Source organism: Haemaphysalis longicornis, unplaced genomic scaffold (assembly GCF_048455015.1).
Source record: "Haemaphysalis longicornis isolate Haplotype H1 unplaced genomic scaffold, Haemaphysalis longicornis Haplotype H1 scaffold_8, whole genome shotgun sequence".
In the NCBI taxonomy this organism is placed as follows: Eukaryota; Metazoa; Arthropoda; class Arachnida; order Ixodida; family Ixodidae; genus Haemaphysalis; species Haemaphysalis longicornis.
In genome coordinates this window covers 107,113,584-107,134,655 of record NW_027526445.1, presented here as the reverse complement: position 1 = coordinate 107,134,655, position 21,072 = coordinate 107,113,584, and the positions used below count along the sequence as shown (strand labels likewise).

At 48.8% G+C, this 21,072-nt stretch overlaps 1 protein-coding gene across 3 annotated transcripts in view; it reads right to left on the bottom strand.

Moving 5' to 3' along the window:
* Positions 1-21,072, bottom strand: part of LOC144150269 (ras-related protein Rab-1B-like) — a 203,188-nt gene that overhangs the window by 19,164 nt on the left and 162,952 nt on the right. The window contains exons 4-7 of one of the 3 annotated variants that reach the window (XM_077682129.1): positions 19,433-19,480; positions 17,301-17,396; positions 12,804-12,935; positions 2,265-2,560 (exon numbers count right to left, since the gene is read on the bottom strand). In XM_077682129.1, coding sequence (XP_077538255.1) covers positions 2,265-2,560; positions 12,804-12,935; positions 17,301-17,396; positions 19,433-19,480 — 572 coding nt within the window. The remainder of the gene's footprint in view (positions 1-2,264; positions 2,561-12,803; positions 12,936-17,300; positions 17,397-19,432; positions 19,481-21,072) is intronic. The other 2 variants (XM_077682130.1, XM_077682131.1) reach the window with 2 other exon arrangements.

Sequence of the window (21,072 nt, the reverse complement as noted above, 5' to 3'; positions counted from 1 at the left end):
GAAAAATACAAGTTGCTCTAGCTCTCACCCCATTGATTTTTAAAAATAAGGTAGAAGAGATCAAAAAGTGAGGCGAGAAAGTGAAGTGGCGCGAAGACAGATATCGCCATCACTAGGCATACCACGAAAGTTAAACCGGAAGTGGTTAAAAGTGGTAGACAAAAAATTTTAAACCATCTTCCCGCGAGGGGAACTATGGGGTAAATGCGACGCGTCGGGGGTTGCCGTTGCGTTTCCGCTACGTTAGCGATGTCAGCGTGTGGATTGCTGTTGTTGTGTATCCTATTTACGCAGCATGTTCACCCCCGATGCGTCGCATCTACCCCATGGTTCCCCTCGCGGGAAGATGGTGTAAATTTTTTAACCGAGCGCAAGCTGCGCGCTAACGCACAGCTGGCACGGCGACGGGAGCGAGCGCAGCCGAGCGCAAGCTGCGCGTTGACCGCGCTGACGCACCGATGGCGCTGCGGTGAGAGCGGCGGAGCGCGCAGCTGCCGCGGTGAGAAGAATGGGGGAGGGAGGCGGACTACGCCGCGACAACGCGGGACAAGGCGAGTTAAAGAGATGCGTTGCACCTAATAATAACAACATATCTCGAGAGATTTGTGAAAACAACTGGAAGTTTTAATGTCACGTTTGACCGTGGAAAAACAAAAACAAAGCTAGAAACAGTATGATAGGAGCGCAGACGACAGATCACGCGGCGACCCGAGACGCCAACAAGTTCGTTTCGATTTCGGTGCAATACCTGGTGCAATACTCCGGCAGAAAATTGTATAACTCTTGTGCAGTACTGTACGCATAGCCGCCTTCGTTTTTACCATCTGCGTGCTTCTGCTGTGGTAAAAAACATGATAGCGCCTATCTTGCCTAAAGTCAGTATTTTCAAGTGCACGCAACGTCTGGCGCATGATGCAACGTGGTTCCTTGTATGCCGCCGAATGGAGCTACTCGCCCAGGGCATGTGTCGTAACGTTATGCGCGGAGACGCTGCGGGCTGCACGCGAATGGGCGATTCGACGCCAGCATTCACTCGGCCTAAAAAACAATGTGCTTTTTTTCAACAAAGCGAAAATCCTGATCACGAGCCCCATAAACAAACATTTTGTTTAGTGGTCCAGAGCAGCAAAGCAAAAAGGTAGTTCTGGAAAGCACGCCTGATTTGACCAAAACTGACAAAAGCCGTTTAGTACGTGGAGCTTTGCTTCTATAGATGGTGTTCGTTGAAAAGTTTAGCTGTCAATTTCTTCGCTTGGCAAAACTGGAAACGGCCACAGACATGGCCGATGCGCCACGGACAAGGTGCAGCTTGGGCCACTGCGCCCGCACGCCTAAGGAAAAAACACCGGCGTGCGTCATCTGCCCCGTTTCAACCCGATTCTCAAAGGCGGCGTCAACAGAGATGTTATTAATCGCACTCACATTGGACTCGCGGCAATACTATGCGTTCGGTGAGGTAGAGTTTGTAACGTGCCACACAGTCATTGCTTAGCACGGACAAGTACCGCCATCCAGCGGAGCCCGACGTCACAAGTGACGGCGCACTCACACGGTTGCCTGCATGCGCGCCTCGCCAGTGAATACAGGCAATACCGCTATACATCACCGCTGCCTCGCTTGCTCCAGTTATATCGTGACGCAAACAGCGGCTGCTGCAGCCGCTGTTCGCGTCACGGAATCGCTGCGAGGGAGATAAGGAAGAAAAGGGCATTGTTTGATTATCCATTTCTCTGCAATTAAGGCAACTTTCGGCACCGAATCAACAAAAACAGGGCTATGGGAAGGCCAGTACTTTCGCTTGACACCAACTTGCGGGTGTCACTCAATAACACTATAAACAAATCATTGCTCAGACTCAATATACCTATAACAGGGACTGAGAAATCTTCAACAATGACGCATCCGACAAATGCCAACTATTCTGGTCCTTTTGATTTAAAGCTGTACCCTATCACATTCATGGCTTCCTTCATTTCCCGCCTCCTGACAGGCATATTTAACCAGTGTTTCACTACTGTTACCTTTTCAGCGAACTTGCAAACGGCGAAAGTAATCGCTGTACGCTCAAAGTAATCCTTTGTGAGCTATCTTGTGCCTTGCAAAATATAAACGGTTGATTTCGACCGCGACTAATACACCTAAAAGACGAGCGCAAAAAGGCCCCCAACAAAGTTGGAGGTCAGCGAATTTAACAGCAAATATCGCTTTGAAGTTTTCAAACGGTAAGCAAACTCTGAAAGAACAACACGAAGTGCCAGGATTACCACGGCTCTCTTCGGCTTTTTCCTTGTGGTCGAGAAGCTGCGCTTCCAGCAGGTCGGGACCCATCCATGTTGCCTTTTTCGTTACGTTGGCTACCCACCGAATCGGTCGTGTTTGCGCTGATTTTCTGGTGGCCGGGGCTGATATCCACATGCTCGGCATCCATGGGAGACCCTTTCAGCTGAGGGTACAGGCGTTTCTTGATGTCCAATGCCATTCCTACGAAAATGTGACCAACGTTCGTGCCGTCCTTTGCGCTGGCTTCCATGAACTTGATGGCCCATTTGTTCGCAAGCTCCTGTGGAGAGATTTCCCAGATTAGTACATGTTTTTTACTTCGTGCCTGCAGGTGACATATTACTACTCAAAACTTGAATTCCACTTCGAGCGTGTTAGCTGCTCTAGTCGCGGGACAGTTTAGTGTTATTTCCAAGGTGTATATGAGCCGGATGACGAGTTTTATTTATTCGCTGGTAATGGCAATGAACTGTTAAGGAAAATCATGTTCGTTTTCACTTCAAACGACGATACTTAGAATGGGCCGAAGAAATTTATAATTGGCTGCCCACTGCTTCTCCTAATGAAGCAATGCATAAGCATTAAAGCACCGAGGGTATACCCCGTCCTGATACAACATTTACAAGCTTCCATAATAGTGCTGGTTTGCAAACGCGACGCTGACGCTCGCGTCAAACAACCCTTTACTAGTATTCAAATTTTAAACTATGCATTCAACTTGTATCTCGCCGGAAACGGTGAAGCATTTGCTGCTGGAATGCTCGGCATACATACACGCAAGATGCAGTCTTGCGCAGGAACTACAGTTCCTCAGCCCAGGACCGATGACCTTGAAAGCACTTCTTGGTCCATGGCCATCTCCACCAGCTCAACACAAAGTACTGGGGGCGTTGTTCGACTATCTGGACGAGATTGGCGTCACTGCAGTGACTTAGAGTTTAGAAGACAGACTTTGTAATCCCACTACTCACAAATTGAGTATCATTTTGTTGTCATTTTTCTGTCCTCTTTTATTTCTTCTCTTTCATCCTCTTTCTTCTGCCCTGTAATCTATGGGGCCTTTTCTTTCCCCCTCCCCCTTCCCCCGCCGAGTAGCATGTCGGTGTCGCAATTCCGGCAAACATCTCGGCTTTCTCTTCTAATAAAGAGCCTTCTCTTTCTCTCAAGAACGCTACAAGAACGGGCTTGCTACAGCCTATCGTGAGCACAAAGCCTTGGGAGATCCTGGCGTGCGATCTGATGGGCCCGCTGCCGCGCAGCAAGAGAGGGTACAAGTTTCTACTCGTGGTGACATGCCACTTCAGTGGGATCGCTGAACTCTATCCGCTGCGCAAAGCGACAGCACAGGAGATCCTGCAAAAGCTGTCCGAAGTGTTCTGTCGCTACGGATTCCCGGAGCGGCTGATTACCGACAACGCCACGTATTTCACATCAAATCTGTTTCGTGAAGCGTGTGCGGCCATGGGTGTCAGGCAGCAAACAACATCGTACTATCATCCCCAGTCGAACTTGACGGAGCGCCGCAATCGTGACGTGAAGCCACTGCTCGGAGCATATGCCAGACGGCAAAAAGACTGGGACGAGCACTTGAGCTCACTCTCCTTCGCTCTGCGCACAAGCGTGAATCGCTGTACGGGTTTCACGCCAGCGTTCCTGATGTTCGGCAGAGAGCTGAACACGCCGACGGGTACTATTCTGGCCCGACGGCCGAACGGAGTCCCCGCGAAAGCAGCAGACGCGGCTTACGCACGGCGCTTGCGCGAGCGGTTGGCGGACGCCATCGAGGAGGCAAACCGCAGTCGCGGTAAAGCCAGGGCCGACCAGAAGGCGGCCTATGACCGAGCTCATCGAGACGTGGCGTACCAGCCGGGCGACACTGTCTTGAAACGGAACCACGCGCTAAGCAACGCAGCGCGGGGTTCGCGGCCGGTCTCGCACCCCGATGGGTCGGACCGTTCGTGGTCGCCGAGAAGTTCTCGCGGCTAAACTACAAGCTGAGAGACCCGATTTCGGGTCGAGTCAGCGGCCCCATTCACGTGGGCGAGCTGAAGCAGTACTTTCGGAGGGAAGATACTGCCGACGCTCCAACCTCGGGCGCGCGAGACCGCGAGCTCGAGGGAGGCGCGGAGGGAAGACTCCCGACGCACCGCTACAACACCCGCCATCGGCGAGACCGCTGACTGGGCGAGGCGGCAGCTCCGGCGGGCTGCGACCGGCACGCCCGAGGGGATATGCGCCGCTTCCTCGGACGACGATAGATGGCGCACCCTGCACGCGGCCCCCAAAAGTTCCCTAGCGGAGGTTCGAGTGGCCATCGTCATTGGGCGGCCGCTCCCGCGGGCCCTTTCGCATCCTGCCGGCACCCAGGGAGCATGTCGTCCCCCGCTCGTTCCGAGGCCTCCGGCGGCCAGCGCCGTCATGGGCGCGCACCTCACTACGGCGAGCGACGAGGCGCGGGCGGCCCGCGGCGGCACGGCCCGCGGCGGTACGGGAGAGCACCTGCGGTCCCGGCGCCCTACCTGAACGAGCCATGACCAGCACGGCGGGACCTGCACGGCGGCCTGCCGCCGCCGGCGGCGGAGATTCGGCGGCCGCGGCCGCCTCGCACGGTGGCGACCTGGGTCTGCCAGGCGGGCAACGAGCCGCTGCACGGATACTTCTCGGCGGCGGCCTGGAGCGGCCAGGTCCGGTGCGAGGTGGGCCTGCAGCTGGACCGGGTGCCCCAGGTGTTCCGGGGCCGAACGTTGGCGGACCACGGCGCCGCGTTCCCGGGCGGCGTGGCGACTCCGGACCCGGGGGCCCGCTACTGCGCCATTTGCGGCCTCCTCGTGGTGGCGGCCGAGTACCACGAGACGTCGGAGCGGCACAAGGCCGCCGTGGAGGCCGCCAGGGCGGCCAGGGCGGCGGCGACGGGACCACGGCGTGCACCGGCTGCGGCATCGGCGGCCGCCGCACTCGACGTGGACACCGTGCGGGCCCGCATGCGGGCCGATCCGGCGTTTGCGGCCGCCATCTTGGCTCCGGCGGCCGCGGAGGCCGGCGGTCCTGCCGGCTTCGCGGCGGCGGTGGCAGCGGTGTCGGCCGGCGACCGGGGACCGGGAGGTGCCTTCGCTGCCGGGGTGGCGTCGCCGTCGGCCGGGGCCGCGGAATCAAGCCCCATGGACGCTGATGGTCCAGTGGGCCGGGGCGCGGCGGTCGACCTCCTGGGCCCGGCGGCGGAGCCTCTAGTCGCCGGGTTCGCTTCCCCGCCGGCGGAGCCGAACCTCGCCACGCAAGATTCGGCGGCCTTCCTGAAGATGTTGGACGATTTCTCGCGGCGCTAGGCGGTGAGACCACCGCCGGCCGGAACCCTCGGGTCCGTGGGGCTTCGGTCAAAGGGGGGAGGGATGTGGGAAACCCGGAGTCCTGGTGCGTTCCCCATTCCTCGCCGTGCGCAGCCGAGGCGAGGGAGAAGACTCCCTCTCTCCCCTCGGCAGATGCGTCGCTCGCGCCGCGGCGCTGGCGTGTCGTGGCGCGGCGATCGTTGTGACGTGACCGGTTCTTCGGGGCCCCGGTGGGCCGGTCTCGGCGCGCGGGACGAAGGAAGGCTCTCTTGGGTTCCAGCGGCCAACGAGGAGCGATGTGAGTACCGGAGATCCGGCTTCCCCACCTTCCTTTGTCTACCCCCTTGCGCCTGCCTCCTGATCCTCGCCGGACGGCTGGGTCGGGACGAGCGAGAGTCGGCTACGTGATTTGGTGGCACGCCAATAAACGAGAGTTTGGCCGTTCGTTGTGTTCGTGTGTTCCTTGCTGCTCTCTGCCGCTACGCCGGTCGGCGGTCCGTGGCGGAGTTCAGCCGAGCTAGCCTTGCGGCCGGAACCCTGGTCCCCACAACAGATATGCGCAAATAGCATATCTGGCATCTTTTTACGACTACATGCACAACCAAGTGACCGGTGGACCAGTAATCATGGCTGGGGACTTCAATCTGCCCGATGTAAACTGGGAATGCCTTAGTACCGGAACAGCTATGAAGTACCTACTAAGCGATTACCTATTGTCATTTAATCTCACACAACTTGTTGCCATACCAACCAGTGAACACGCGCCTCTAGTTCCTTACTAGATCTCATCTTTGTTAGTGATCATTTCCCATCAAACGAAATCCAACCAGCAACTCTGGAGGGGTTATCTGATCATAAAATGGTTTCATGCAGCCTGCCTGTACCATGGTCCACTCGCATGCGAGGACCGGTCAGTTATGTCCCAGCGTTTCACAAGACGGATGACGCTGCAGTTATGACGTATTCAGAGCACTAATACCACGACATCTCTGATAATTGGGCTGACGGGTCCCTGGCAATAGACGAGGTTTGGGCTACTATTAAAGCTAATTTTGCTAATTGTATGACAACTTTTGTTCCCCAGGTTGCAAAGATAACAAAAAACACAACCCTTGGATCACACGCGACATTATTCATATTAAACGGAAACTAAAAAGACCATGAAAACCTAACAAATCAAGTTCAGTCCAAGGTACCAAGAAAAAATAAATTAATTCTCTGAGTCATTGAAGGTAAAAATCCGCAGTGCCAAAGAAAACTTCGGCAGCACAACATTAAGGAAGTTTATCAGAGAGTCGCCCCAGAAGTTTTGGCAATATCTTTGTTCAAGAAGAAACCCCCCTACTGGCGCTTCAGCGGAGGAGAAAATAATGAAAGCTAACTTATTTAACACTTACTTCCAGTCTGTTTTCACTTCTGACCATTGTAAAAAAACGCCGTTTTCGTTTCAGAATAACGACGGCAGTACTTTAAGCTCACCTCAATTGTCTGAGCCAGGTTTGCTTTCACTTTTACTGGACGTCGACGGAAAAAAAATTACTGCACCCGACGGGATTCTTAACGCCTTATTAAAGCGTTACGCTGAACCAGTGTTTAAATATCTTTTCCTTATATTTTTCAAATCGCTTAAAGATTGCCACGTTCCGTCAGAATGGAAAATTGCAAAAATCCTTTCCATACACAAAAGGGGTGTCTCGTCTTGCCCACAAAATTACGGAGGGATTTTAATTACATGCACTTCCTGCAAAATTCTTGAGCACATTATTCTGAAGTCCCTTACCGAATGTGTGGAAGAAAACGCAGTTCTCCATTCCAATCAACATTATTTTTTGTCGTGTATCTACTGTCACACGAGTGGTTGAAACCTTGCGTAATCTTACCAATGGCATTAACGATCAATCGCAGGTTGACGTAATGCTTTGAGACCTGTCAAAAGCTTTTGACCGTGTAGCCCATTCCAAACTGATCCAAAAGCTTACACGTATACTGGGCAACGGACCTATGACGAAGTGGATTGAAAGCTATTTGACCGACCGCTACCAATTTGTTTAACATGGTGGACATGTGTCTGAAATCGTCCCAGTATTATAAGGAGTACCCCAGGGTTCTGTTTTAGCCCTGAGGTTGTTTCTTCTTTTTATAATGACATCGTATATGCAGTCGAATGAAAAACCAGATTGTTCGCAGACGATTACATCGTCTACCAGAGAATAGACAGCTACCAGGATCAATTAAAACTATACAAGTTTCTCAAAAGGTCGAAGCCTGGTGTCGAGAATAGAAAATGGAAATAAATACTGAGAAAACTGTCGCCATGTTCAAAAACAAAAAAAAACACAGGCAAATTTTTCGTATTCGCTGGGAAATGCACCACTTCGCGATGTCGCTGCCTGCAAATATCTGGGCAACTTGATATCGTCCGACCTAAACTGGGCTACGCATGTCGAATATATTACAAAAACGTTTCTCAGTAAGTTATTTTTCTAAGCGAACACTTCGTCATTCGACACCACCAACAAAATTCTAGCGTATACCATGCATTTTACGTCCAATCCTCGAATATGCGAAGTTGGCCTGGTTCCCTTTCACAAACAAAAAAGTACGCGCTCTTGAGAGGGTACAACAGAAGGCAGTTCGTTTTATCTATAATTGTTATAGGCGTACCGACTCACCTAATGCTCTTTTGAAAAGAACGGATCTGCTCATCCTGGCCAGCCCGCCAAGCTTCATAGTTTGAGATTTTTGTACCTGATTTTAAACAACTCGTTGAAAATAAATCCCGCTAGTTATGTTAAGGCTGACTGTAAGCGCCAAACGCGAAACAAGCATCTTCACACATTTGATGAGTATTCTTTCAAGAACAATGTTTTTGCTCACTCTTTTTTTCCACGAGCCATGCGCGCTTAGAATACATTGCAACCCACTGAGTTGACAAAGCCGACAGTTGAGACATTTGTACTTCAAGCGAGCGAATGTGTGTTGACTTTTATTTAGCCTTTATTTCTTCAATTTGGTGACGTGACGAGTTTTAACTCTCTGTCTGTGCTTTCAAGTTTTGTATTTGTTATTATTCTGTCTCCTCTGCACCAGCAAGTGAACCAATGTTTATATTCAGGGCGATTCGTTTCTTTTTACTGCACCGAATTTCGCAACACGTCCGTGAAATATGCACTAATATATGTCAATTATTGGCGTTACGTTTTTTTAGTCTATATATTGTTTGTTTTTACAATGTGATTCCACTCCTGTAATAATACCATAACAGGCATGACTTTGGCTAATGCACAAAATTTAAATGCCTGTTCATATACCATGTTGAAAAATAAACGCCCAAAAATGTATGTCCGTAAAAGGCGAGTGTAGACTAAGCTCAGGTTTCTGTTTAAAGTTTTAGAAGATCTTGTGCAGGCCCCTTTGCAGTACATGAATAATGGAGGCCCATTCCGTAGAATGCATGCATGCGCCTCCACCTTATTGTCATCCACTGTTGTCAACATCAACGCCAAATTTATTTTGTGCTGGCAGATTAAACTAACTTGACCTTTTATTGCTTATGCGCTGAACTGCTCGTTACAACCTGCCAGGAGTGCTCGAATTAAAAAAATCTAAAATCTTGTTTTTTGTAAAACTTGAAAAGCAAAGATTTTTGGAGCTTCAACGATTTTCAAAACTTTTTCACCTTCACGCTAGCCAGCCTTGCCATTCCTCCGCTACAAATGCCGACCTAAGATTACTGATTGAGTAATCCATAGAAGGGGTGGTACGAAATTCATATTGCTAAGCTCTAGGATAACAAGCGTAACTTCACTTTGCATGTAGACATGTTTAAGGAAGCCCTATGTGCCCCATGAGACGAAAAAGGTAAAGCCGTTCCACTCAATGTGAAACTGTCGGAAGAGCAGAGCAGTGATTCGCCATAACGGGCTTTAGCGGTGTTCTCCGCTCACTGTTACCACCAAATGCAATTCCAAGTTCCCACCTTCGCCGTGCTCGCGCGCCGCTTGCCTGAAACTGCGCCAGCGGGAATTCTGTTCTCTTTTTGCTTTTGTCCCCACACGTGTCGGCGTTGCACTGCCATATTTTGCGTTTACTATGGTGAAAACCAACCCAACGGGCGTCCTTAACTAAAGGAACGTGGGCGCTGCCAGTTAATTACGTATATGTTTTCTCAAATGTACCTATAGTTTTCTTTGCGCTAAACAACGGGAAGATGTATGACAAGCGCCAACGTTTCACGAGTTTCTAACGCTTATGACTGTATAAACCGCTTGGCTTTCGAAGCCTCTGGGGTGCGCCGCGAACAACACCGACACCCCGGGACGCCATCTTGGTGCTCTATATACTTGGGTCGAGCGAGCCAGCTAGGACGGCAAGGCGAGCGCCTAATGTGCTCTGCCCTTAAAACCCGGCTATGTAAGAGGCGGGTTGTACCAAAAACATCCGCGCAGTTATCCTAGTGGATTTGCCCAGAGCATTTATTCCGGGGGAACCGTCTCGACAATCCTTTGTTGCTTCATGAGTTTGCCTAAGGTTCATTATAGTGGCGTGTTACGGCAAAAAGAGACGGGCAGCACGGTTCGGTATTATGGCTGACCGTAACAGGATTCTGAGCATTAATGACAACGCTATTTACACATGATGATGATGATGGGGATTCAACAGAACATACCCCACGGTGGGGATCCAACATATACACTACCGCCGCTGCAAAATGCGCCTGCCCCAAGCGGTTACGCGCATTAATCTCGCAACGAAGACAATCGTGCTGGCAGTCTGTCTCGATAATGTCCAAGCGTTTGAGACTGTTGTGCCCGAACTCTAGATAACAAGCCCGTGTCGGAGCAATGCTGTATAGTCCTTGTCGGAGCAAGCGAATCGCAAAGCGTCACCAAAAACGAACAAAGGCTCCGGCTTCTCAGCACAGCCAGTATGCGGTACAGAAGTCTATCTTCGTGACGTTTTCGCTTCTAAAATCGCAGCACACTTCGCAGCCCGCTCTGAAGGTGCGGAGATAAAAAGTTAATTCGTGGGTGCGGTGGCTCGGCAACTGGAAGGCAAATGGGAAGGAATGCTTCCGGGATGCTTAAAGGCAATAGTGGCTCCAGTGAAAACTCGCCGTCTCGAAAAGTAGCTGAATGTGTCGGCTCGAAAGGCTTCTCAGTTCTTTTACTCCCGCCCGCGAGATAATGATTGGATGGGCAATAAATCCGCAGTCACAACCTTTTCCTGTACTTGTCCAAGTCGGTACCGGTCACGTGAGATTCGTTGGACTTCTGCACTTTCTATTCCATCGGTGCCTCCCCCTTCGTTTCAGCTTGAGAAGCGCCAAGCGTCGTAATGGTGGAATGAAGGACAGAAGGTCTCTGCTGGTATTCACACAAGGAGACTGAAGGTTTTCACGCTTTTTACGCCGATGGTGCACATCTTAGGAGATGACAATACGGCCTGCCGCGATTTCCTGTCAATCTTGAACCTTTTTGTGCAGCTTCTTGTCTTCGGAGGTAGGCGTCGACTGTATCGGAAATTTACGGGTTTCCTGGTCTGCGTTCTGCACTTGTGAGTAATTCACAGTGCGGCAAAGGGGCTGGAGAAGGTTGATTCATGGAAGTTTCTAGGCCGACGACACTTTTTAATAGTCGAGCCCTGACCGGAGGTAACAGTGTCCGTGTGAGCAGGGTATATTCATGCCGCAGTTTGTGGACCTGCTTCTTCAAGCAGACTTCCTTGGCACGCATATGATGGTGGCAGGCACGCAGTCGCCGGTACGGTTTCAAGTTCAGGGAAGCCTTCACCGCACATGATGTCTGGCATAGGCATGTACTCCAGCTGACCTGGTAACGGCTCAGTGCGTGTTTTCTCAGGATCTTCCGCAACGTCCAATTCGGCGGAGATCGTTTCAGTTTCTCCACGCCTGGTTGACGGTAGGTTCTCGTCGCACCCTTTCACAGCCTTGGGCAGGCTTTCGGTGAACGAGTAGAAGTCTCTGGGCATTGCCAGAAAGGCGGCCATTCCAGAAAATGGTGTAGATTTGATGTCTAAAGGCTGCTCGTTTTTGAGGTACTCTATCCAATGGGTGAGGTAGGCGTTCGCTCTGAAAAAGCAGAGCGTGTATGGATCCGCTTCCTCAGTCTCCTGCTCAATCTCCTCTTCAGTTGAGTTAAATATATCAGAATCCAATTCCACTAGATCACTTCTCATTTGTTGGAGGTTCTGCAAGTTAGCGTCCAGTTTCCGTACGTGGTAATTCGGTGAAGACAATATCCGGTCGGCATTGGGGAGAATTCTTTTGAAATCAGCACGGATATGCTTCCCCAACGAGCGCAGAGTGTCCAGCTCACCAGCTTGCTCCTCGGTGACTGTAGCGTTTGTGCCAAGCATGGAGGGCTGGACGGGACGTGGCTTGCCTGCTCCGATGAGAAAGTTGCGGTTGGTCTTCGCTGTCTGCGTTGGCCGAGTGTGAGTCACTTGGTGGCCCTGGATACAGGCGGTAGATGTGCCGGTGTTGGCGTCGGTGTCCTCGAGGGGTTAGGTCGTATCAGTTCGGTCGCAGTCAGCCATGGAGCCAGCTGGCTCAGGGTGAGTCGGCGGCGAACGGTTCTGGGACTCACACACCTGCAGCCACTGGCATCCGTGCTGCTCTCCCCGTCGGTCACTGGTCTTCTTCCAGGGTTTGTCGGCACCAAATGTTAAGGAAAGAGGAGACGGGCAGCAGGGTTCGGTAACATGACTGACCGCAACGGGGTTCTGAGCTTTAAAGACAACGCTATTTACACGATGATGATGATGGTGGTGGGGATTCGACATAATATACCCCACGGTGGGGATCCAACGTGGCGTATAACTTGCTCAGTTATATTCTGTCTGGGGTAATTTTTATTTTTGTTATAGTAAACAGACACATGACTGGCCCTGTGCATGCGAGGGAACAGAATTTCCGGAATATTACAACGGTGTTTTTTTTAAGTTTATTATCCGTACTAGAATATTATATCGTTTGTAGTGTATATATCTTTACTTACGGTGCCTGTATTTTATTATTTTACATAGAGGAAGTAACTTTCTTAATATCGGAGTTGTGCATTAACTTTTAGCTACGGCTCTTCTATGGTCCGTATTTTTTTATTCCCTCCCAACACCTTTTAACTCATTACTAGTGTTGAAGGAAAAGCTAGTGGTGTGAAGAAACATGTGATTACTTACCGCTGCAATCTCAAAGGGAATTAGTCTTTCAGCTTTCATATCGCATTTGTTGCCAACCAGAATCTTTACGACATTCTTGTTACGGAGCCAGTTAAGCTGGCGAAGCCACTCCTTGACTCCCTTGAATGATGTCTTGAAGCCACAAATTGTGGTGAGGCAATTCCATGTCACCAATTCCGTCAGGGATGATTACAACAAGCCAGCATGGAAACAGGATAAAAAGACCGTAAAAACGTTTAAGGAAAGCGTACAGCACATGAAAAAGGCTCCGGGGACACCTACGCACTTCGTTTGGGCTGTTATTGCAAAAAATGTGGTCGATGCCTTTTCCATAGGAATCGGTAAAACACGAAACTGAAATCTGCTTTCACAGGAGCACTTAAATGTCTATTGTGCATTCACATGAGCTGGCACATCGCTATTCATATCACGTGCGTATGCCACGGTTAGAAGCATGAGCGTTAGACACTGGATGGCACGCGCCACAACATCGCGTAAATTCGGCTGAAACCACAGCCCCTTGAAAACCGTGCGAACGAAACCGAACCGAAACCAAAACTGAGAGCAGTAGATAACGCAGGGTGCCCCAAGTCAGTTGCTTCCTGTGTCCAGACGCGGGAATATGCCAACCAAGGTCAATATAAATGGTAGCGAAGCTTCGGGCGAAAAGCGGTTCAGAACCTATTGCCAGCGACATCAGCATGGGGGCTTATGGGAGTGGCGAATGAAGCACGACTAGGTGAGGAGGGAACAAACACTAGTAACAAAAAACCAAGTTTTGCTCAACAATAAAACAGCATTTAGATTTTACGAACCATATTTATTTCTGAATCACACTTATTTAGGCACAATGTGTAAATAGTTTACGAAAATGCTGTTCATTCTCAAAAACCTTTTTTATGGCGCCCTCTGAAAAATGGCACATGCCATTGCTCTGTGATTCAGCCCTTGTAGTGTTCGGAAAGGCGCTCCTAAAGTTCGTCGGCTAGGAAACGCCCCTCGCGTGTTTTGCTGGTGCGCATTTGCATTCGGTTTTTCTTCTTAATTTGGTGTGCACCCAATTTTTGCTGTGCGTGGAATTGCGAGGTGCGTTGTATCGTCGGTAAACACGTTTAGTACCGTTCCCGGCGGGCACGGTGAACTACGGGACGTTGCTGCCAAGGGTTGGAGCGGAGCACTTTCCTGGGTACCTACGGAAACTATGTGCTGTACAAGGTTGAAACAGCAACTTCCGTACGCCTGGCGTTTTACTGCACCATTTTCCCCTCATTTCCATAGGTAACGCGAAACTATAGTACTGTTAATTCGTGCACGGGGGTTGTGTTAGGGGACATGGTGGTGCTTCGAAAAATAATAGGTCTACAGCTTTGTTATGTCACACTTATCTCTTGATTTCACCTCAGGCTGGCTCGGAGCAAGTGCTGTCAATTGCTCTAGGACTTCTCGGCGTAGTACCACTCAAATTTAAACGAGTCGCTTTAATTGTCTATCTCAGTGCCTTCTCTATTGCATTACAACGCTTGTAGTGATCGTTGCTTCCCGCACTTGTATGCGCAAGCATTATTTCCATCGCAGTACTGTGTTGTGCTGCTCCGTCCTGCGCTGCTGCCAGATCTTTCCTGCTATGTGCTTTTACATACTGCCGTCGCTTTCTTTTCCATTGATCCATTTTTCTCTTTTTGCTTATCTGTTGCGACACTTGCCTAACAATGCAACCAGAAAATTGCAAGCGTGAATGCTGAGTGAACTTCTGTAGAAATCCCTGTCTACTTGATAAGACGCCGGGACAGCGGCGGTGTGCTCGCTGCACTTTCGTGAATCGGCATTCCTGCGGCCCGGTTTTCTGCGGCCCGGTTTTCTGCGTCAAGATGCAGTGCCTAGTTCTTTTCTCTTGTTTCAACGTAGTTCTGCTGTTGACGCTTTCATTGTTCCTAATGCTATGTGTTACGGGTAAAGTCAATTTTTTGGCGCGTAAGGAAAATCACAATGCATGTAGTGCCCCCGAACATTTTGTACTTATTGTATACGTGCTGATTTTGTGCAGTGTGGTGAAGTTGTTTTATGTTTATCCTGGAATAAAATTCAAATGTTTTGATTATAGCATGACTATGCGTTATTTCTTCTCTTAGAACAGAAGCGCACAAACTCAGCAAGCATTATATAACCTTGATCTATACTTAAGGCACGCACGCAATCTGCGTATGTGCGACGCAATCAAACCCAGCGTTGGTAGAAATTTGTATCGCGGAAAGGAGTGGGCACGTTTTTGATATGAAAGAGGCGCCGGGGAGAGTGGTCAAGTGTCACTTTCTGCTCTGTATCCCAAGGCATCAAAGGAGAAAGGGGAAGGGTACGTGCCCGGTTTCCGGTTCACCACCCACTGCAATCAAAATAAACAGCTGATTGCTTTTATACAGCAGTGGAAGGGATGAATACCGAATAAAGGTTCAGAGAAAATGCAAGATGTTTTTATAAACACCGAGGCGAATCATACGACACTATGCTTAAGTACGTTTCTCTAGTCACGAGTCTGTACTAGTTAAGCTGGTGTTGACTTGAAGCACACACGCCAAGGGCTCGCCCCCTTGCGTCAGCTTGCAATGGCATGAGCCCTCAGCGCTCAGAGGCCTGCTAAAGCTATTTTGAAGTCTAATTTTCCCGCTAATGCACCAAAATGACGTCATTTTTTGACCGGATCTTCGTCACATCTTGTTTATTTTTGTTCCGCCGGAAGTGTTTCCTCCTCACACAGATGGCGCTAAGCCCCATGTGCAGCTTAACAGCCGCCATTTCGTGAACGTATCGGCTTCTATGGAAGCTTCGCTACCAGTTACATTTACCTTGTGCCAACTGTCGGCGCTCACTAGCGTCAAGATGTCCTTCGCTTCGCCTCTACATGAGGACAGCACCATCTGAATGAATAAGGTAGTGGGAAAGATATAAGGCGCGTTCGTAGGCCTACTTGCGCTTGAATTTATAGCGCAGTGGGCATCGCGCTATGTACCCCCTGTTACGGCGAGAGAGTTCGTGGCTCGAATCCGGGTGGAGCCACGTCAATGGAAATTTTTCTGGTTACGTCATTTCCGTGACGGATATGGGGCCGGTTAGATCCTGGTGTACCCGGACATAAAAACGCAAATATGTTAGAACGCCAATGAATGCCCATTCCAATTTAGCGCTGCGATGGTAGAGAGTTTTGGCTGAGCGAGCACCGTGCATCGCCTGCTTGATTGCTTCTAAACATCGCACTCAGACAAGCACTCTGTTTTCGATATCAAGAAATCCTTTAATATTGGCTACTTTTTATCCATGTCACCACCAAACAGTAGTCTAGTACAACTCAAGGTTATCACGTCTCTAGGCCACAACGTTGCCCCTCTCCGAGCGCAACATCCCTCGTTCGTACGCAAAAAAAAACCGTGAACGCCTTCGACAAAATTGCTCCTGACCTACAGTTTCGGCTTGCGGAAGGGTTTCGTCCAGTAGGCCTTCGAAACTCGGGCATTGAACAATTTACAGAAATCGCCTCCTAAGGCGTTACATCAAAAAATTCTCATCTTCAAGGGTCTCCGCATTGGCCACATGGTGAGATAACAGCGATGATTACATTCCTTTAACGTGAAGTTCCAGGAGTATTGCTAAAAGTTAGTCATCTTGCACTTGAAAACGTCTGAATTCTTCCTTAATGGTGCTTGGTCAAGAATCTGCCTTTCCTAGAAGCCAGAACAAGGATGTAAATTTGGTAACTTTAGGTTAACAGCCCTTCCATCAAACCTTAATAAATGAACTGGGGCTGTGCTGCTTCGCCGTAATGATATGTTTTGAGTGCTACGAACATATTACACTCCAGGGAAATTGGCTTTACAGGAGAATGCTCCATCTGGCGGGAAAATACAGACTTGAGAAATCGCTTCCGCTGGGCCTCAATGAAAAAAACCACATCGTCGCTTTGGTCACTTTTGATGTTTCAAGAGCTCACGATACTGTAATCACGCCCTCCAATATTTCCTGACTCGTTCTTGGTTCCCACAGTGCATCAATTTTGTCGGTAGCTGCTTTTCTCGAAAACCGGCAGTTGTGTTTGCAGCAAACGTGGCTGCGTCTGTTCTAGGTATTAAGAGACTCGTGGAGGCTACCAGGGTTCTGTATTCCACCCAGTATCTTTCAATACGCCTCTGAGTTTCATTTTTATCAAGCCGGATGTAAAAACTTGTTTACGCTGATGACACTTTTTTTTTATCTTCTTCGCCGGACCTTCACGCCTTCTATTATTAGCTGTAGTCACAATTTACTGTTCCGAAAGATACTTGAATAATTACAATTATCCTTCCAGCGTCAATAAATAGGTGTATACTTGTGCTCCCGTCTTCAGACTTGATCCAGATTTTATTATATTGTCCTACATTCGTTCGTCAAGTGCACTTGCTGAGCTATGATGGAGTGCTATATCGCAGTGCATTAAATTCGCGTCTCCATATTCTCGTGATGTATACGTACCTCGTCTGTTACGTCGAATACTATGATGAAGCCGTGCGCCTTCTTGTATTTATTCCAAATGGCCGGGCGATAGTCCCCGTTGCCAGCAACGTCGTTCTGAAACAAATCCACATTTTTAATTCTGCGTTCATTTAGGGTAAATATATAGGGCTTTGCCCCCTATTCTTGCGTTAGCGTAACCTGAGGTGTTTTCCTGTCCATCACACCCGCGCTAAATTATTCACGGGCCAACCCACTCCGTTATTGGCCAATTCATGATCGATTACTCAATGGAATACACCGGACTTTGTTTATCCGCGCATCCACAAACAGGACCCTCTACTCCAGCGCCGTTTTTCGTGTGGGCTGTCTCGATCCAAGTCTACTTTACATTGTAGACTGTGGTTGGGAGCGGCCTTTGCGAAAGCCTACTCCTTCCTCGTCGTTATGGCCAGTAGTCCCCACTGCGACGCCTGCAAGGTTGAAGAGACAATCGAACATGCGCTTTGTTGTTGCCCCCAGTATTCATATGAAAGACGCATCTTGGCCGCCGAGCTCAGTCGATTCGACAATCAACCATTCAAACTAGAGACTATTGTAGGAAATCGGCCCCTACAATCAACTTCGCAGAAGGCAACAAAAGCCTTCTGCGTTTCATGAAGGAAACACGCTTGGATGAAAGACTACAGTGCCCACAACGGGACAAAAGTGTGCGCGCCGCCCGGCTCGTATTCCCTCTTTTTTGCCTGTCCTCTCTTTCATCTCCTGAACACCCCTTCCCCAGTATCGAGTAGCAATCCGTTCTCTAAGCCTAGATAACCTCTCGGCCTTTCCGTTCGCTTTTCTCCTCCTCCTCCTCATGCTGCTGTCTACCAAAATAGATAAGGCATCGTAAAACAAACATCTGACATTTGCTGCTATATAGAGAGTTCCCAAAGAGGTGCGAAGCGATTTCTGTTAAAAATTGTCTTCCCTGACTTGATCAACTTGAACTTTACACAAGAATGCTGTGCTTTAGTCAACACCTTAGGCAAGCCTAATTTAACTTAACTGATCCCAATTTAACGTAACTGTCGCTTAACCGGTACAGAAACCATCAGTACATTCCACTTAGAAGCACTTGACGGACAGAGTGCAGAAACTTCACGCCTCTGCTTCCACAGAATCAGCGTTTTCCGAGGCTGCTGTGCACCTCTTCTTCTAACTTTCTGTCAATTCCTCCCCCCACCCCCCCCCCCCAAAAAAAAAAAAAAAGCTGCAATCATAATCATCATCAGCAGCAGCAGCCTATCTGCGCCCACTGCAGGGCAAATGCCTCCTCTATAAATCTCCCATTATCACGGTTCCGTGCTAAATGCGACCAATTTCTCCCCGCAAACTTCTTGACCTCATCTGCCCACCTAACTTTCTGCCGCCCCCTGCCACGCTTGCATTCACTAGGGATCCAATATCACGCACCCAATGGCGTGCGCACTCAGCACACATCAAGCCACGGCGACCCATATAGCTGCGCTGCTGTCGGGATAGCAGGTTCTTCTCAAAAACCTGAGGCCCGGTTCGATTCCTACTCGGACCGGTATGTCTCAATTTTTTCCACCGCTAATTTCCAGCGCGAATGTCAACTTTCTCTCCAGCCCCTCTCTAGAACGTTTGACGTAAACACAACCTTTGGGGTGACTCTGTTCATTGTTTCCTCAGCTCTTTTTTACATAATCTGCTATGGACAATGCATATGACGGTTTTTTTAGTGATTTCGCGCAGTTATCCCCGCCATATCTGCCTGCCACTACCATTGGGTCCGTTTCAACAAGCCATCGACCAACCCATTTGCAAGTAATCGGCCCGCCTTCCGTGTAACACCTCTTAACTAGTAGACCTTTCGAAGTAGAACAAATACGTTTACCAGGACATACTTCCAAATTGTATTTTTTTACATTCATTACTATAGGACCGTATTTAAGGGCAGCGTATTGGGCGACAAATACACAGATTCAGTGTGCCTGATGTCGACTACCAGGTAAATTTCAGTATTCATTGCAGAACTGCACGTATACGGCAGCGAAAAGGAGCTCACACAAACTTTATCTAATTTCTCCCATTCTGAGAGCGACGGCAGTGTTAGGAACAATGAAAATAAAAAAGGGCACACTTACGATCTGCAACCTGATCGTTTTCCCGTCCACAGGAATGGTCCATGTCCTCTGTTGGTTGACGGAAGAACAAATTAAAATGATAACAAACATACAAACATAAAATAAAACAACAAACACCCTTGCCTACACCTGTCCCAAACACCGGACCCTAGCACAATGCATTACACAATACTGGTTGCGTGGTTTTGGCACGTCATCTGTTGCGGACTGGGAGTAACATTAAAACTACTTCTCTACGTTTTATAGTTTCTATCGAATTCTTAATGAACGTTTAGTTTGTTGTTAAAAAACTCCTACATACAAATCCTGTGCTCTTGAAGCGTATTCATGTCTTTAGTTGGTTTTTCTGAAGGAATACCTCGGACATGCCATCTTCCCCACCTCATCATATACGTCAAAACCACAGAAACGTTCGCTGACCATTTCACCACCTCTCTATTCCAGGTACAATTGCTACCAAGAAACTAAACGCCCCCTCGGGCCGGAAGTAGGAACTAGACAAACGCAACTTCATTGAAACCGATTTAAACGTAACAATACTGACGCCATTACTTCATTGCCAAGTTCGAGTCCTGTTCGTCGTAGCATTCCAGTCCACCACATAATTGACTGGGCGAGCAAGACAAATCAAACATTAATGAGAACAGTGTATATCGAGGTCGGGACTCTCTACTGGCCTTCGAAAAAAGAAATGATCTGGCTCCACGCAATGCTCCTACAACTCTAAAGACGAATTCTCTTGAGCAAGTACTAAAACACCCATTGATTGATTGAATGGTTGATTGAACATTATCCCAGCTTCACTGACTGGCGTTTGCTTATCGCAAGTCTAAGATTTACAGAGCATCTAAAAGCCAGCAGATCCATTCCCGTTCGCGCCAATTCATTTTTGCTCTGTTCCACTGTTGGCGCCATCTACTGAAACTATTTGTTACTTTTGAACGTGAAGTGTTGGCAGGAAAGAGCAGTGCGCGCGCTTTTTATTTTATCAAGGCGTATTTTTTTATTGTCTACCGCAAAAATCAAGCATCTATGTGGTTTTAATTAAACGAATAATGCAAATATCACTTGTGTAATAATGTCTTGCCTCAAAAATACGTATTGTGTTTTTTATGGTCAAAAATGTTGACAAGTATAAACATTGCCATCACACTTAGCATTTTGAAAATGCTTTGTCTACAATAAACGTCTCGTTCAAGTATCTATTCAACTTGCTGCATGTACGCTGGGTTCTTGCTCGCTACCTCGTTAGGCTATGCCCTCTCCACATCGCTGCGACTGCGTTACCACAGTTCGTCTCATGAAAGACCCGACTAGGACAAGTTCGCTGTCAAAACAAATGTTCGAAGATCTCACCGAATACACGTCACTCGCTTTGACCTTACAAACCTGAATGAATGTTATTAGTACGAACCGGATGTTAGGCAAATGACTATTTTTTCCTGCGTTCCTACCGCCCCAATTTGATATATGAACAGGTATGCGAGATTTAGGGATTTTATGGTGTTTATATAGTGTCCACAGATGCCTATTCTGGCGGTTGTGCCTAAATGCTTATAAATGCCTGTATATACCCATTTTAAAAATCGGCGCACATACGAACACCATTCAGCCTACGTTTCGCTTTCCAGGTAAGTTCG